General features: G+C 38.4%; 1 protein-coding gene across 1 annotated transcript; it reads right to left on the bottom strand.

Annotated features, from left to right (window-relative positions):
- Positions 1-6,345: 6,345 nt before the first annotated feature.
- LOC145460126 (melatonin receptor type 1B-B-like) lies at positions 6,346-18,728 on the bottom strand. Its single transcript, XM_081444856.1, has 2 exons — positions 18,714-18,728; positions 6,346-8,400 (listed from the first exon to the last, which is right to left on the bottom strand). The coding sequence occupies exons 1-2, from the start codon at positions 18,726-18,728 to the stop codon at positions 7,231-7,233; spliced, it is 1,185 nt and encodes a 394-aa protein (XP_081300982.1). The 3' UTR covers positions 6,346-7,230.
- Between the last annotated feature and the right edge of the window lie 489 nt (positions 18,729-19,217).

Genomic DNA, 19,217 nt, shown 5'->3' with positions numbered 1-19,217 from the left:
CGGGAAACTAACAGCTGTCAAAAGTTAAATTAGTTAATAACGTGCGGATAATACCTGGAAGACAAATTGTTTCCAGAACAGTGGTTTTCAAACAGCGCATGCTTAGAGATATTTTTCCAGTAGAGGGAGAGCTTTCGGTGTTCAGTAACTACTTAAAGAAACAAACTGTGCTGAAAAACTACTTGCATTTAATGAAAGGGGGATACTTATCTTTGGTTACCAAGGAAATCACATTTTCTGTTCAAAATTACCGATGACATGAAAGTTGAGATAAACAAACAGTATGTACAGGCAATATTATCCGTGTGTACATTCTGGGAGACTTCCTTTAATTTATTTGTTTTTGCGGACAGTTATGTCTAGTGAACCATACTTGGCTGTTCTTGTCATCTTTTGTTCGAAATAAACACTTAAGGTGTAGTTTTAGTTTACAGCTTTGTTTGAAAAGTGAACAAAACTTCCGCCCCCAGTAGACTTTGCAAATAGCGTATGACTATTATCATTTCTCAAACTGTGCTGAAAAACTACTGATTGTCACCTGTTAAACTTGATCTAAAAGGAAACATTTGCCTTTGGTTACCAAGGATATCACATTTTCTGTTCAAAATTACTGATGACATGAAAGATGAGATAAATAAACAGTACGTGTAAGCAACATTATCCTTGTGTACATTCTGGAAGACTTCCTTTTCTAATTTATTTGTTCTTGCGGACAGTTATGCTTAGTCCTCTATACTTGGCGGTTCTTGTCATCTTTTGTTCGAAATTAAACAGTTTGGGTGCAGTTTTAGTTTACCTCAACGAAACTTCCGCCCCAAGTAGAATTTGTAAATAGCGCATGACCAAGGACGTTTTCCTAGGGTAGGAAAGGGTTTCGGTGGTAATATTTACTCATTAAATTTTTTTGATCAAAATAAAAAACTAAGAAAAGGCAGGTAAAAAATAGTTCTCAAATTATTTTTCATACTCCCAGAGTTGAGCTGATACAGTTGGAACATCAAAATTTCTGGTTTGTCGCCAATGTTGTAAGCAAAAACCGCCTTCAAAATATACGAGTTGAAACAGTAGTGAACAAAACCTTTCTTTTAAGTGGCGAGGACCGTGCAGGTATGTCTGCTGTTACCAAGGACATCAATGTATATCTTAACGATGCTTTAGATGAAACTCAAGTTAGTAATAAGATAAATGTGTCGTAAGATATGACATATTTTGGTAAATAAGAAAAACAATTAACAGCTGCCGACAAACCTATTTGAAAATATCTCGAAGTAATTATGGCATTACCAAATAAGGAAAATACTGCGAAACGTCCGTTTAGACACCTTGATTTTAAACAGAAGATGTCACGTATTTTGTAGTAGGGAATCCAGTGGAGAGTTTGTAATTCAAGTTGAATAATTCGTTTGCTGATATTTGTTTGTTGTCTTTGTAATATAATAATAATAATAATAATAAGGCACAGAAGAATGGTTTTTCAGTATAATTTAGCGGTAAAACGTTAGCCACATTATCCTTGTGTACATTCTGGGAGACTTCCAATTGCTTGGATCGTTAGTCTTATAAATTTCTATTTTGCATCCAAAACATGCAGTAAAATTCACCGTTGAATGTTGATAATACAACTCTTCGTCTTAGATCTGTCCTTCAAAGCAAAGAGCGCATGACCAAGGACCTTTTTCTAGGGTAGGAAAGGGTTTCTGGGGGTAATATTTACTCATTAAATTTTTTTTGATCAAAATTAAAAACTAAGAAAAGGTAGGTAAAAAATAGTTTTCAGATTATTTTCCATACTCATAGAGTTAAGCTGATACAGTTCGAACATCAACATTTCTGATTTGTCGCCAATGTTGTAAGCAAAAACCGCCCTCAAAATATACGATTTAAAGCAGTAGAGAACAATACCTTTCTTTTAAGTGGGGAGGACCGTGCAGGTATGTCTGCTGTTGCCAAGGACATTGATGTATCTGTTAACGATGCTTTAGATGAAGCTCAAGTTAGAAATAAAATAAATATGTCGTAAGATAAGACATACTTTGGTAAATAAGAAAAACAATTGACAGCTGCCGACAAACCTATTTGAAAATATCTCGAAGTAATTATGGCATTACCAAATAAGGAATATACTGCGAAACGTCCATTTAAACACCTTGATTTTAAACAGAAGACGTCAAGTATTTTGTAGTAGGGAATCCAGTGGGGAGTTTCTACTTCAAGTTGGATAATTCGTTTGCTGATATTTGTTTGTTGTCTTTAAAAAGGTAAAGACTGTATGCGAGGCAAGTGGCCCATCAGGCCGGAGCTTATCCCGGTTTCTGTAGCATGAAGCGACTAGGAGTATTTCTACTCCCCCCTGGATGGGATGCTAGTCCATCGCAGGGTTACCCCCGGCATTAAGTTCGCCGGTACCCATTTATACACCTGGGTGTAAAGTGTATATATAAAAAAAAAAACTGTGAGAGTAAAGTGTACATTCTGGGAGACTTTCAATTTCTTGGATCGTTATTTTAATAAACTTCTATTTTGCATCCAAAACATGCAGTAAAATTCACCGTTGAATGTTGATAATATAACTCTTCGTCTTAGATCTGTCCCTCGAAGCTGAAGTCTTTAGACTAACTAAAACAGAAGCATTGACACGGAATATCTTATAGGTAGGGCGCCATGGGCGCCTTCTTTTTTCTTACGTTAAAATGCACGCCACGTTACATTTATTTCTTGTTTAGCATGGGAAGGGCTCACAAGTTTTGCCAATAAATAAAAATTTTATACAAGTATCGTTACAACTAGTGAGGGTATAGGGCGAAAGGAGTTTGTGAAATGGCATTTGGCATGACTTGCGTAATGGCATAGTTATGTGGAATGTGATATATACAGAATGCTCTGGAAATTAATTCAACTCGAAAGCGCGCCCTTCCTACACTTCTGATTATCTTGGATTAGTAATCGCGTCTTACAGCCTAGAGAGTGAATAATCACAAGTCAGTTACCGATCTCGACCACAAGAAAATGTTGAAAAGCAATTCCCGTGCTGTGCAGAGTACAAGTATTGTGCATAACTTTGAAATATTTTTGGTAATGGCAGCTGGTTTTTAACATTTTGTACACTTGCGTTCTAAGATATAGACCTATAGAGAATTATTCAGTGCAGAAAGGGCGCGCTTTTTGTAACGCTCGCGGCTAAGTTTTTCTCCGACATGTTGTAGTCATATTTGATGTTCAGCTAGGAAAGGCAGCCTTTCACAAAACGTTGCCAAGCAAACGTTCCGAAATGTTTGTCTCCTAAATTGATAATAAAAACTGGTTTTCAATTTCCAAACGAAAGGGAACAATATTGAGAAGAAACAGAAATGAAAGGAGGGAAGAGAAGAGAAGAGAAGAGAAGAGAAGAGAAGAGAAGAGAAGAGAAGAGAAGAGAAGAGAAGAGAAGAGAAGAGAAGAGAAGAGAAGAGAAGACAAAACAAGACAAGACAAGACAAGACAAGACAAGACAGGACAAGTCAAGACAAGACAAGAGACAAGACGAGAAAACAAGACAAGACAAGACAGGACATGACATGAAAAGATAATTATGATCTTGTTGCTATCTGGTTTTTGTAAGGTCTATGATAAAATTTAACCCTTTACGCCCTTAAATTTATATCGCCCTTTTCGTGGTCATAGGTGCTACAAAAGTTGGTGACTGTAACATAACTTTAATTAATGGAAGAGGTAGTTTTCTGGAGAATTGAATGTTGATTGTAGCCTCTAACTTAGGATATCCCATTATTCCATCAGTAATTATGCCTTTTGTCTAATTTGTATAATTATCATTAAATAATTCGGTAAGCTCACTTTAAGTATCTTGCTTTCGTTGAAAAAAGACTCTAATTTTTATTTAACTTTTTGGTTATCAATTTCTGTTTTTTGTAATCACCGACTAAGGCATCGTGAAGATCGAATTACTTTGAGTATTTGCGCACGTGGAAGACACCGCTTCTATAAATCAGAGTACAATTTGTTTTGTTTTGTTTTTTGTTTTTGTTTTTGTTTTTGTTTTTGTTTTTGTTTTTGTTTTTGTTTTTGTTTTTGTTTTTGTTTTTGTTTTTGTTTTTGTTTTTGTTTTTGTTTTTGTTTTTGTTTTTGTTTTTGTTTTTGTTTTTGTTTTTGTTTTTGTTTTTGTTTTTGTTTTTGTTTTTGTTTTTGTTTTTGTTTTTGTTTTTGTTTTTGTTTTTGTTTTTGTTTTTGTTTTTGTTTTTGTTTTTGTTTTTGTTTTTGTTTTTGTTTTTGTTTTTGTTTTTGTTTTTGTTTTTGTTTTTGTTTTTGTTTTTGTTTTTGTTTTTGTTTTTGTTTTTGTTTTTGTTTTTGTTTTTGTTTTTGTTTTTGTTTTTGTTTTTGTTTTTGTTTTTGTTTTTGTTTTTGTTTTTGTTTTTGTTTTTGTTTTTGTTTTTGTTTTTGTTTTTGTTTTTGTTTTTGTTTTTGTTTTTGTTTTTGTTTTTGTTTTTGTTTTTGTTTTTGTTTTTGTTTTTGTTTTTGTTTTTGTTTTTGTTTTTGTTTTTGTTTTTGTTTTTGTTTTTGTTTTTGTTTTTGTTTTTGTTTTTGTTTTTGTTTTTGTTTTTGTTTTTGTTTTTGTTTTTGTTTTTTTGTTTTGTTTTGTTTTTTTTGTTTTATTTTCTGTTTCCAACTTTGTCTCCCAGAGAACATCATGCTACTTTAACAGGAGGCAAATAATTTACTGTTGTTATCGTTCGCACATGATGGTATTTGTAGTTTGTTATTTTCTTGTCTTTGGTATTTTTGGTATCTTTGGTTACCAAGGAAATCAAATTTTCTGTTTAAAATTACCGATGACATGGAAGTTGAGATAAACAGACGGTATGTACAGGCAACATTATCCGTGTGTACATTCTAGGAGACTTCCTTTAAGTTATTTGTTTTTGTGGACAGTTATGCCAGTGAACCATACTTGGCAGTACTTGTCATCTTTTGTTCGAAATAAACACTTAAGGTGTAGCTTTACACGTTTACAGCTTTGTTTGAAAAGTGAACAAAACTTCCGCCCCCAGTAGACTTTGCAAATAGCGCATGACTAGTATCATTTCTCAAACTGTGCTGAAAAACTACTGATTATCGGCTGTTAAACTTGATCAAAAGGAAACATTTCCCTTTGGTTACCAAGGAAATCACATTTTCTGTTCAAAATTACTGATGACATGAAAGATGAGATAAATAAACAGTACGTGTAAGCAACATTATCCTTGTGTACATTCTGGAAGACTTCCTTTTATAATTTATTTGTTCTTGCGGACAGTTATGCTTAGTCCACTATAGTTGGCGGTTCTTGTCATCTTTTGTTCGAAATTGAACACTTTGGGTGTAGTTTTAGTTTACCTCAACGAAACTTCCGTCCGAAGTAGAATTTGTAAATAGCGCATGACCAAGGACGTTTTTCTAGGGTAGGAAAGGGTTTTCGGTGGTAATATTTACTCACTAAATTTTTTTGATCAAAATGAAAAGCTAGGGGAAGGGAGGTAAAAAAATAGTTCTCAGATTATTTTTCATACTCCTAGAGTTAAGCTGATACAATTCGAACATCAAAATTTCTGGTTTGTCGCCAATGTTGTAAGCAAAAACCGCCTTCAAAATATACGATTTAAAACAGTGAGGAACAAAACCTTTCTTTTAAGTGGGAAGGACCGTGCAGGTATGTCTGCTGTTACCAAGGACATCAATGTATCTGTTAACGATGCTTTGGATGAAGCTCAAGTTAGAAATAAGATAAATATGTCGTAAGATATGACATATTTTGGTAAATAAGAAAAACAATTGACAGCTGCCGACAAACCTATTTGAAAATATCTCGAAGTAATTATGGCATTACCAAATAAGGAAAATACTACGAAACGTCCGTTTAGACACCTTGATTTTAAACAGAAGACGTCACGTATTTTGTAGTAGGGAATCAGGTGGGGAGGTTGTACTTCAACTTGAATAATTCGTTTGCTGATATTTGTTTGTTGCCTTTGTAATGTAATAATTTTAAGGCATAGAAGAATGGTTTTTCAATATAATTTAGCAATAAAACGTTAGCCACATTATCCTTGTGTACATTCTGGGAGACTTCCAATTTCTTGGATCGTTAGTCTTATCAATTTCTATTTTGCATCCAAAACATGCAGTAAAATTCACGGTTGAATCTCGAAGTCTTTAGACTAACTGAAACAAAAGCATTGACATGGGATCTCCTGTAAGAAGGGCGCCATGCTTTTTATCCGATCAAGCGAAACGGCTTGAGCGCCCTCTTCTTTCTTCCGTTAAAATGCACGCCACGCTACATTTATTCATTGTTTAGCATGAGGAGGGCTCGCAAGTTTGCCAATGGGTAAAAATTCTATAAACGTACCGCCCCAACTAGTGAGGGGATAAGGCGGAAGGAGTTTGTGAAATGGCATTTGGCATGACTTGCGTAATGGCAAAATTATGTGGAATGTGATATATTGATATTTGTCAGGCGTGTTCACCTATTTGCCTTGTTACTAGGCCTTGTTAATTCGCCGCGTTAATTAAATTGACCCATTTCATAAGGTGGCGTGCTGGGCCGATAAACTGTACAAGACAAAACTACATGCATGGCTGCTCTAGCATACCAGTTTTGTAATGAAGTAAAATTCAAATACAAGACAGAAAATATGAATTCAAATTCGCCTGAATTTGTTTCCGCAAAACTGACAAAACCTGAGCAATTCGTGAAGCTAAACTCCTTGGAAAATGTTATGCCACGCGGTATACTATACCGGAAAAGGCTCTCTTATCGTGGCAACTTTTAATTTTGTTTAATTATTGATTAGTTCGTTATTTATTTCTTAATTTTAAGAAAGGTACATTTTTTCAAGTTAGTGAGAGTCATAACCAGTGCTGAAGTCAACAATCCTGAAACAACATTAGGAACACTGATTGCTTGTTTAGTCTACTGCTTAACCTACTTCCACGGCGGCCATGTTGGTGTCCTTTGGAGGGACACCAACATGGCGGATCAATATTAAGTCTTGTACTTTTCTGAACATCGTTTTCCCTAAAACTTTCTTCTGACCACTACTGATTGAGCCTAAAATTGCTCTCAAATGTTTCTCTATATCTGCCGTTCACCTATTTTGATTCTTGATTTTATTCATGCGTGCAAACATCGATGAAGACCAAGAACAGCAGGATCAATACTAGCATAACTTTTGAAATAAACCAGTTGATCATTCGCCTCTATAAACAAGTATTTTCTGATATGGGCGATGCAAGTCCAAGATCTACCGACCTTATTCGACAAATTTCACCCATTTCGACAGAAAGACTGACCAAAGAAGTATCATCATGCAAATTCGGTCGGCGCACGCGCCGAAACAATTCCATGTTTGGAGTCTCAGCTGTATCCTCATTCTTTGCTCTTCTGTCATCAGTTACCTCGATTTCATGCCAGTGTTTACTGAGGACAATCTTACGGAATTCTCTTCGAAATGCGGGATTCATCCCAGCATATATGAAAGGGTTGATTGTATTCGACAAATAGAAGAGAAACATGCAAAAGAGCTCAACGTTTCGAGGCATCATCGCGACAAGACGAAAGCGACGGAGAATAACGATGAACCAGAACCGTGACGGAACCCAGCAGATCATGAAGGCGAAGACGACTGCGAATAGAGACTTGCTGAGTTTGATTTCATGATTGGTGAAACCCTTGCTTTTTCGCCATTTACGGCTTCTTTCCCGAGCGCTTTCTCGTCTTTGAATCGTCGCAGTTGCAGACGCATTGTGCTGTCGGATCATCTTCGCGAGTTTTGTGTAGCTGAATGTAGTTGATATCAACGCTGTTAAAAAGAAAAACGTTAGGACGATGCCGTAGTGAATAGATTTGCCGGTTTCGCTGAGGTGTGCGATAGAGCACTGGGCGTAGCCTGGGACAAATTCGTACGCTTGAAGACCGAGCAATCGAGGAACCACTGTGTAACATGCAACGAAACTCCACACAGAGGCAAGCAAAGCGCGCGACTTTCTCGCTGAAAACAGGCTCTTGTACTGCTGATTCGACTTGCATATCCTCACATAACGATTTACAGCTGTTAAGCCCATGGTCACAGGAGAAACGTAGATAACAAACAGGCTGAAGAAGGCATGAAGTTGGCAGAGCGTTCCGTCGACAATCCAGCTGCCTGCTATCAATACGCTCGCACTTATGGGCATCACAAACACAGCAGAGAGCAAATCGCTCACGGCCAAAGCGATAATGTACAAGTTTGTCGTCGTTCGGAGACGAGTATTCTTGCAAACCGAAATACAAACCAAGGTGTTTCCAATTAGAGACAAAAAGTTCAAGGTTATCAGGAAGCTGACTTCTACAACGATCAGACTGAGACTTCGTGAGCTAACTGCTCTCGGCTTTTGATGCAAAGCCTCAGCAAAGGTTTTTCATTTTGGTTTTAGCTAGCTTTCAGCTATCGGCGTCACATTTTAATCCCAGTATTTCGCTTTCACCTGTGGAGATGTCAATTGCCCATCCAATTTCCAAATTTACATATTCGTCAGCATATTGTTGACGATATTTCTTGCAGTCTGTACTTTCGAAACTTGGGCTGTGTTTCGCGACAATATTTTTTTCTTTTTTTTTTTGAGAATTTGAGTGATTACTCGAGTCTACACCCGCTAAATCCTTTTGATTCCTGTTTCATCGACCAGCGAATGTTCTAGATTCGCTAAGTTTCCCAAATAGACGGATTTGGAATCCATCTTCCAGGCTTCATTTTCATTTCCGCGCACCTTTCAGCTTTCAGCGTGGTAGAGATGTAGAATTTCGCGTGCAAAACGGTAGACTCTCCATCTTCAATCTTCCAGCAAAACGTGGTCTCCGCCTCAGCCCGGAAAAAGGAAGCTCTTACATAAGAAAGAGCTAGTACATCATGTTCCTTATTTATCAATTGTTTGAGAAACTATTTGATGCGAACAAACGCCTTTGATTGTATTCCAGTTTAATCACATTTGTCCTCATGAGCAGTAATCGGACGCTTGCCTAGTGTGAACACTCCCAGTTGTCTGTACAGATAAATTTCGCTCCCTTCAGAAAGTGGACTGTTCATCAAAACTAACGAGTTTTCTTCCCACTCTCGGCTTAGTTGTAAAACTGTGCTATGAATTTCGACAACTTCACTTTGTGTAAAGACAGGGAGCGTTTCAATTCCAGGCACGACAAAAACTTTTCGTTTTCTTATGCAAAACAGAATTTTATGAAATTCTCCTTTGAATACAGGATTCATTCTTGCGTATATGAACGGGTTGATCGTGTTTGAGACGGTAAAGAAGAAACATGCAGAAGAGCTCAACATTTCTTCGAAATATTCAACTGTAGTGAATACCGTCCAGATGACAGTACAAATATACAGCGACCGGCAAGCGCCGGGTTGCGGATTTTACAAAATTTACAAAATTTGCGATTTTTCGCTAACTTCAGGATTTTTCGTTAAGTCATTGGGAAATTTGCGATTTTTTACACATCTTTGTAATGCTAACCACACCGCAGCCGGCTTGCGGATTTTACAAAATTTGCGATTTTTCGCTATTAACATAACACGAAAAGACCGCCAAAGATGACAAGCATCTTTCTGTTCTCTCTGGGACGATAAAGCGGGATGAAAATAATGCTATTACTGCATACATGTAACACAAAAAAAGATAACTAGCTGCATGTTTCTCTCGTTCTTAAAGCGTTTGTTGTTGACCGAGTATAGTAAAAAGGGTTATGGGGAAGTGAGCAGAATGATATGAAATTAACACAACACCGGTACAACAAAACAAATATAACATGAGATAAGCGTTTCTTGTTGACTGAGTATCTGGTCTACGTTCTAAATGGGTGCTTCGTATTCAAAACGATCTGAAACGCACACAGCGATGTTTAAGCTTACGTGTCTTTGGGAAGATAAAACGGGAGGAAAATATTCCATTCCACAAACACGTGGCTCATTAACCTTGTTCTAAAACTATTCTAATCTTCCCTCCAAGCGAGTTTCGGGAAAGGACACGACAGCAGAGTGATGTGAGATTAACGTAACACCACAAGAGATGACAAACTGCAATGTTTCGTTCTAAAAGCGTTTGTTCTATGCGGATTAACATGAGTATCAAAGCATATATTCAACAAGAAAGATTTTTACTGCTAAAACGCTCTCACCGATCGATGTTTTAGCGTACGCCTGTCTTTGGGAAACTTTGGGAATTTCGATAGAGCGAGAGGAAAAGAATCGAGGTCACTAAAAAGTTGAAGTTGAATTGTGTTCTATTGGCGAACCAATTGCAAAACAATTGAATGATTGTGTTCAATTGGGTTTTTGCTTGGTTCGAATTATTATACCAGGCAAATAACAAGTACGTTTATTCATTTTAAAGGACATTTTGCGACTCCTAACATAAGGGAATGGCTGGCTCATACGAAAAGGTCAGCGGTGCACCTCTTTCGGAAGCCATGTTGCTTAGTCAATCAAGAGTGATCAAGAGCCAAGTTTTCTCCGGCCCTTTTGTGTGTGATGACTTTTAATCTACCATTAAAACTACCATTAAAAGCTTTTTGTAGTTATCCCCAAAGGGATAAATAAATATTAAGAGAAATAAGAAAGGAAGAATACAACATAACATTAGAAATGAAAACAGTCGGAAGGCAAGAGTTCGATCACGTGGTTGATGTAAGCCGATGACATTGACGTATTTTGCAATCCATTGTGGTGTCACAAGAAGTGCTAAGTGGGGAGCTGGGATATCTGGTCATGCGATGGATTTGACCGAGATCCTGGAATCTAACTGACTACTTGCTATATCAACCTCTCTACGCACTGTTGTAGTATCGTCAAGATGACCGTACATTTGTTTTCAGCTATTTTTATTACTTATTGCAATAAATGACTCATGATAAACGCGCCACTGCGTAGTTACCAGTTTTATTATCAAGAAGAAAGCTTAAAGAAGCCACGTCACGGTTGGCGCGTCTGATCTTCAAAAGTATAGCCTAAATTTTTCAACTTCGTCGTTTAAAATCCGAGTCAATCCTCTCCATCCTTAACCATCCTTCTTCCTTTATGGTTTATTATTATTATCCAGTTTGGCGTCTCCTATCTTAGTAAACTACTATTTTAGGATTCCTGCAATTGAAAGATAATTTTGTGCGTGGCCAGAACAACTCAAAATACCATGACAGAGCTCCTTTAAGAAAATAGTGTTACCCCCAACTAAGCCTTAGCTTGCTCTGCATTTGTTTACGTGAAAGAAAAAAAAAATAATTACACCGTAGCGCCGGGCCACCAACAATCAAGAATACTGGCATTTAAGGTAATTCCTCTGAAATAAAAGTGACAATAGATTTTTGTTCTAACTTTGTTCACTGAATATTTGTCATATGATAACTTCAATTTTGAAATAAAAAAGGGGGGTGCCCATGCTCACTAAGGAGCAGTGAGGCACTGAAAATGCCCCATTTTGGCATTATCTAATGCTTATTATAAGAACGCATTCCCAGTAATTGTAACATCTTTGTAAGCTCGGACTTATAAGAACACGCATTAAACTACAGTCAATGCATGCATCGTGTCGGACACAAATAAACGTTTAAGTTTGATTCAGGCAGAAAGCTAAATCCTTGTTTAAAAATTTGAACCAAATTTCTTGACGTGGTTACCGACTGCAAAATAGAAGAGACCACAGTGTACCTGCTATTTTTCTTATTCATTCAATTTTCAGCAATAGAAATTAGATCAGTCTTTTCTCACGCAAAGCTTATGATTAGTTGATTACAACGACTGAAAAAAAATTGGGGTGCCCATGCTCGTTGGTGAGCTAGAGCCATTTTTCAATTGACAGAGCTCAATATCAAGGCAAATCTGTCATGTTTTCAATATGCGCGTGCACAAGCGCGCGCTAATGACGCCATAAATTATGCGCAGTAAGGATGCGCAATGCAAATGTGAGGAATGACCTTAAGCTGTGTAGATCATATAAGAAGTTTGTCATTAGACTCAAATGTGGTGTGTGCATGTACGGTGTAATGGCGTTTAAACCCCGGGGAGGGGACCCCATATAAACAGGACGGGGATGCTCGTCGTATCTTCTAGGGGTTGAAAACGCAGTTTTGGTACCTCTTAGTGTGTTCAGCCTCAAAGGGTCGACAGTGGGAGTTGGTATGGGGCCGGAAAAATATGACAGGAGTTAAATGTGTTTTTTTTAGAATTGATACCTCTTAGTGGTGAGTAAAATGCGAGCCACGCCCATAAAGCAGGATCTTGGTACCTCGTAGGAGTTATTATTATTTTTTTTTTTTTGAAAATTTTCGAAGAGCAGCCCCGTTATTTTTATATAGGAGTCCATATATAGCCACCGGTGAGAAAAGCTCCTTAAAGACGAACGAGGAGTAAGACACCGTGCAGACGAATAAACTGTCTGCAGCGAGAATTTAAGTGCCCTCTGGGGTTTTGAGGAATAAGGCAACACAATAATTTGTTTCAAGGGGACAAGGGATAATTTTCTGGGATAAATTTGAGGTAGCAAGGGTTATCTCTGCTAACTAAAGGGAAAATGCTAGGAAACTATGTAATTTATTTATAGGAACAACGTTTAGATTGAACTTTGTACCTTTGTAAAAGATGCTGCACAGAATTTCTTTGTTCGAAATTCGCTTTCATTTTAACTCCATAAACAGAACTTCGCGTAAGTCACGTTTTCGACGCGACATGTCCAATTCGACTAGAAACAGGCGCCATAAAGGACCACCCAAAGGTCATAAGAACACTAAATGGTGCTATGCCGGTATTGCTCCGCACAATAAAAGACTGGGAATCTCATCCCGCTCGAGGAAAGATATGTTCCAGAAATGCATCACCTGTCACTCACCCAACCCCTCTGGGAGGTACTCCCTTGTATAGGCCATATAGGTATGTGCGGCGCCAGAGAGTATGCTTTTTTTTAGTCGTTTTGGTCAGAAATAGCTACTGTCTTGGCCATTTCGCTCTCGATTAAGGTATGATTTTTTTCACTCTAGTCTTGAATCGGGTATGTTTTTCAGAAGAAGCCATCCTACTTAATTGAAGCACTATAACAATTGCCTTTGACATTTGTCTGAACTTGGGAATTTATCATAAGACAGGTCTAGAACAGGGTATTGATTTAAGGATCAGATCTTAATCAAAGTGGCTATGAGGCACTCAACTTGAAAAATCAGTGATTGTCTGTAAACAGGGGCAATTTTGATGATGCCCCTGAACTGAATTTTTAATCTGTTGGTCAAACATTATTTACATATCGAGCTAGTAACGTAGACAAGACGAGTTCGAAGATTGTTAACATTCTCGAAAACAATGTTTTGGACTATTACAATGTAAAAAGATTGATACAATATCTCAGAGTCATAATCATGTAGTTAAATAAGCTTATATGTCAAGGTCAATTTAATTAGCCTGGATATTTAAGCTGTCCGTAACATGATGTATCGAGTCAGAGACGCGATGAATGATGCTATAAAGCCCAATGGCATTGCTAAGAAACAGGAGTCCATGACTGAAACGCAACAGTATATACGGAGATGTGACGCCGTATAAATTAAACATTCATCAAGTCATCCTAGCTCGGGACGTTACCACAAAGAAATTAAAGGGGCTAGGTCATGCTATTTTAGGTAATTTTGTTTAACTTTGTTAATTATGAGCTCTAAACGTCAAATTGGCAGAGCAAAAGTCTTTCATTTGCAAAGTAACGGCGACGTACCAACTGAGAATGATTTTCCAGCTATATAAATGACATTTTGATATAAACTGATGTAAATTTGAAGAAAGATGGGCCGACATTTTTCAAATTTACCCAAATGCAATCCATTTTAATCCTCTCCAGTTTTGCCCATCCATGTCCCTTCTTGGCTTTTCTGTGCTTTGTTTGAGATCTTCTATAGTTTTGAGCCGTTTTTGTGATATTTTAGTTAATTCTATGACCAGTTGATCAGTGCTGAAATTGCATAAAATTGCGTGACCTAGCCCCATAACGCTTCTATATGATCATAAAAGCTTAGCTATTAGTACAGGACGCGTGGCCAAGTAAAACAATGAAATCCTTCTCATTTTCGTTTCTTTTTAAGCGTAAAACTGGGACGTGCAAAAGTAATTATCAAATCTCTTTTATTAAAACGAAAATTTAGTTAAACTTTTTTTTTTTTTTTTTTTTTTTTTTTACCAATAAAGATTCCGTATAAAAAACGTGACATTCTTTCCGCTATATGGTCGGACAAGATTCTCCCATACAGACCTCCTGCTTGGTTAATAAGAGCTAAATATTATTTATATGATAATTAAATGAATGCGCGCGCTCTGATTGGTCAATCAGCTATGGTTTATTGTGCCAGTAAACTCATGGAAATTTCCCGCGTCTTCTGAATTATTATATAAAAGCAATAGATCACAAGTTTTTATGGTTTATAGGCTGATAAACCACTTGGATGTATTCGTAAACCACTCGAAGAATTCGTATATCACTCGCCTGCGGCTCGTGATTTACGAATTCTTCTCGTGTTCTTCCACATCCCCCGTGGTTTATCAGCCTATGAGCCATAAAAACTTGTGGTCTATTGCTTAATGCACTCTTACTCAGGTTTCAGAAGGTCAAGTGCAAACATGGATGATAAATTTATATTGTTCACACGTTCTGTTCCTTAAAACTCAGAAAAAAATACAAGTTTTCCCTTTCCCGTGTCTCTGTGCATTAGCTCTTTCTTACTATCCAGACGTAGTTCAAATTTAAACTACTCGGTGAGCTAGGAAATTGTTTTGGATTAAAAAAAAAAGAGTCTAACGGGAATCGACAGAAGGAAAGATGGCGCGAAACTCACATCCATACCTACAACTTGGATTTTACAACTTAAAAAGGATATCGAATTTTTGATCAGGTCATAAGTAGAACTGGGAAAATCGCAGGTTTTGGTGTTAAATAGGGTGCGGGTGTTCGGAAGCGGGCCGCACACCCCGACCCATTTCTAGGAGTATTCTTCCCCTGGTATGTCACACATCATCCTTCAAGAAGATTATTTGGATGATTCGGATAACGGTTATTTTTTCCCCTTGAATTCCGAGCACAATTAAGCAACCGGAGACAATTAATTATTCGGAAACTAATGAGAAACGTGTCAAGGCGCTGATTGATTGAAATCCAGAGCGATAGTAACCATGAGTTGCAAAACTCGAGCAATAAAATACGCGCTTATGGAGCCGAAAATCCCGGTATCGAGCACGTCGGAGATTTTGGCAATCGCCCGAACAGAGAGAGCCTAAACAGTACCCGCTAAATTTCACGTCACAACTAGAAAGGCCAGACGTATTCTCCGATGACAGACAACCACTGCACTAGGCCTGCTTACGCTCAACGTAGACAATTTCACTCAACAAAGCCGACCCAAAATTCACAGGAGTACTCCGCAAACACGAAAACATCTTTCAAGGAGAAGGTAACTTTTAGGAAGCAGAAGTCAAGCTAGAAATAGGCAAGACCCTACAACCAGTTTCACAACCTGTCAGACGCATTCCCAACAGTAGGGCGGTGTTATCCCTCAGCATCAGGAGTAACTGGAATAGTCGGTGGTGCTACCCCTTAGCTATCTCCTCTCATTGTAAGCTCAGTTTCCAGCCTTGGTTGCTACGGTGCAAAACACCCCCGCTGGAAACTGAGCCTACTCTCATGGCAATCCGAAAGAAGACTGGCGATGGACGATTGGCGCTGAACATGCGCGTTCCAAGCACGACCCTGTTCGGCCGAATAGTTCAAATTCCAAAAGCTGATGAAATATTGCCCAAAATGAAAGGAGTAGCATGTCCTCAAGGATATCAGCAGTTGAACTTCAGCAGAAGAATTAAGGTTAATCACTGCTTCCCTTTCAACCACTGAACACAAACCGGAAACATGACTTATCATCAAGTGGCTTATCTCGGGCGCTTCGCTTTCAAGACAATACTTTCATGAAATATTCCCCGAACTAATGAACAGTGAGATGATAGATAGCCAACGAGGCGCGTAGTGCCGAGTTGGCTATAATTATCTCATATCCAACAAGTGCCAGTGGAATAACTGTTTTATTAAAAACGCCTTCAAAATATAGAAAACTAAACTAGAGTAAAAATAAAAACGCCCCCAAAAATCACGCGTACGCTTACCATATAAGTAGAGTATCCTTGCATACGGCTGGCGCGCCTGAAATTTGAATTGACCAATCAGGATTCAGCAGGCGGGAAAAACTTGTCCTGTCGTCTATGTAAGTTAACAGGAAAAACATTGAAGTCGGGCAACTTTTTTTTTACTGGAGATGGCATTAAATATTCCAAAAAGGGTTGACAATACCATGTCAGATTGTAAAAAGTAAAAATATGACACATTTTGTGCCTCCAAGTTTATAATTTGTCGCCAAAAAGGATCGCCGGTGTCCGGCATTTTAACTCGCTTCTGGTTCGCCGAATGTAGCCAGGTAGGATGATAATTGTCTTATTTTGAAGAAATTATGCTGCTCCTCGCCAAATTAAACCCGGAATTCTCAAGTTAACTATCAGCAGAGGCCAGAGCAACTTTAGCACTGTCTTCATTTTTGTTAGCCGCGAAAAAAAGGGCTACTCATAGTGTCGTTTCGGTAGGACAGCTCATTTTTGACTGCCGCTTGTACTGCGGGCGCGGCCGCCGTGTGTAAGGGGTATAATAACTCATAACACATGATGGCTAAGCCTATGAAAACTCTAAAATTGCATTATCTAAAATGATCCAGTTTTAAATAATCATGGATATCCCTGGATGTATCAACATTTCAGACAAAATTTAGCTCTGGTTAAAATCGAGAAAAGCCCAGTTCAAACAGCCGGAACGACCACGTCCGACTTTGGAAGCGGCTACTTTTACCCTCAAACCCCTCGAACGTTTGTCCATGGTACCACAGACCAATAACGTATTTGGTCACATCCCCCATCCCCCTCTCCAAAGTCATCATCAGAAGTTCCTTATCAGTTACAGCTCTACGTACAGCACCATACCATTTCCCCTCAGGCAGATGACGAAAGCAGATACCAAGTTACTTTGGACAACAGATCAGGAAAATGCAGGTTTTTCCAGGTTCAGGCTCAGCGAGAGCAAAAACAACAACAACAACAACAACAACAACAATAACAACAACAGCAACAACAAACCAACAAAAGAAAAAAAAATAATCAGAGGCCACAACCCCTGACTTTGTAGTGTTTTTTTGTCCTCACTCCAATTTAACGCGCGTCCAAAAAGAACATTGGAATATTGAAATCTGACAACGCTTCATACTTGTAATCATCAGAGTTCAAAGGCACACTACCATCCTGGGCTGTGGACTTGAAGACTGTTACGGAATACTGGTCCCAGTTAAACGGCCAAGTGGAGCGCTTTAACGCAATTCTGAACAAGCATATCCTCACAGCACAAGCCGAAGGAAAGCATTAGCGAGCTTTCGTACCCAGCATGTAACTACTTTTCCGAAGCACTCCTAATAGAATGACAGTACAAACGCCTTCTCCAATCTCATTCCAAAGAGAGTTTAGAGCAGAGATTTCCACCATCAACTCATACAGCGCCCAAGAAAAAGACGCCTGCATTCGCTAAAAAAGATGCCGAAGCAAAGGAAAGGCGACGAAATGCGTAGCCTGCGAACGCAGACGTATTTCCGGCAAAATTTAAAAAAAAAAGGCGGTAAGACAGATTTTGAACTATTTTTGAGTTCACATTTTCATAGTTTGCGAAAAATGGCATACAGATTTTTATTTTACTTTGCATGAATGTTACATAAGACCCATTTCCTAATTCCTGAAATTTTGGGGTGAGTTCATACGAGTAGATTTTGAGAAAAACGTCATTTAACCTACTGGTGCCTGGTCTGTCCTTAGGCACTGAGTCGTTCATTTTGGCTGTTTATTGACGTTTAAATTGTTCAAGGTTCACGTGGAATGGTAAGACACTTAGCAGTAATAGAGAAAGGAAAAACATCTTGAAGCATTTTCAAAAGAGTTAGAAGGTGGGCTCTTATAATCCATTAAAGACTGTAGTAAGCCACCTTAGCTGTGCAGTTAAGACTTTGACCATTCCTCAGCTATCAGTTAAGCCCCATTTCGACGAAAAGGGATTTACAATTCCAAAAACCATACCACATTGTAAAAAGTGAAAAATATGAAACTTTTTTGTCTCCAAGCTTCTAATTTGGGGCCAAATATGGGTCGCCGGCGTTCGGCAAGACAACTCGTTCGTAGCTTGTCGAGTGTCGCCTGGTAGGATAATAGTTGTGTTATTTTGAACAAAATATGCTATTCCTCGTCAAATTACACCCGGAATTCTCAAGTTAACGATTAGAAGAAGCCAAAGCAACTTTAACATTGTCTTTATTTTTGTTAGCTGCGAAGAAATTGGCTATTATAGTGTCGTTTCCTTAGAACAGCTCAGTTTTGACTGCCGCTCGTATTGCGGGCGCAGCCGTCGTATGCAAGGCAAATCTTCACATGTGAGGATATCATATCTTTTTTAAACTCGTGGATACGCAAAGCGTAAGAACGTGTTTGTTGTGGGACTCCGATATGCAAATGTGTCACCCACTCACTCACTCACTCACTCAGGTGTAGACACTGTTCGTAATTAGTCGGCCCGAACGAGAGCGTCCGAGCCCGACACCATGTTGGAATAGTTACCGAGCCCGACGCCATATTGGAATGGTAACCGTGCAGCTGCGCGGTTACTATTCAAAGCGTGCATCTTGCCAGCCTGAATTTGATGATTTTGTAGCTTTTACACGACAATAATATTAGGTGTTTCGCTAAAGTGAAGTGCAGTTGACTTCGAATGTTGGAATTAGTACTATGGCCAACTTGAAGGCTGAATTTCAGGAGCATTTGAGTCGTCCAGGCGTAAAAAAATTACCAGGATATGAGCATTTGTTTGCTGGAAAGTGACCTGAAAATGAGTAAATCTCATGCTCATGTGGTAAGCTTCGATGAGAATGTGTCTTAGCGGTCGACCTTAATGAACTTATATGAGCGAAACGAACTATTTTTAATGAACGAAACAGCCATTGAAAACAGTACAAACATCGGCACCGTTTTATAATATTGTAATTTTATTTTTGAATCTACGGCCCGAGGGCTAGAATCTACGGCCCGAGGGCCGTAGATTCTATGTCATCGAGTGTGTCCGTT

This window comes from Orbicella franksi, chromosome 11 (assembly GCF_964199315.1).
Source record: "Orbicella franksi chromosome 11, jaOrbFran1.1, whole genome shotgun sequence".
NCBI classification, from domain to species: Eukaryota; Metazoa; Cnidaria; class Anthozoa; order Scleractinia; family Merulinidae; genus Orbicella; species Orbicella franksi.
This window is presented reverse-complemented; position numbering and strand designations above follow the sequence as displayed.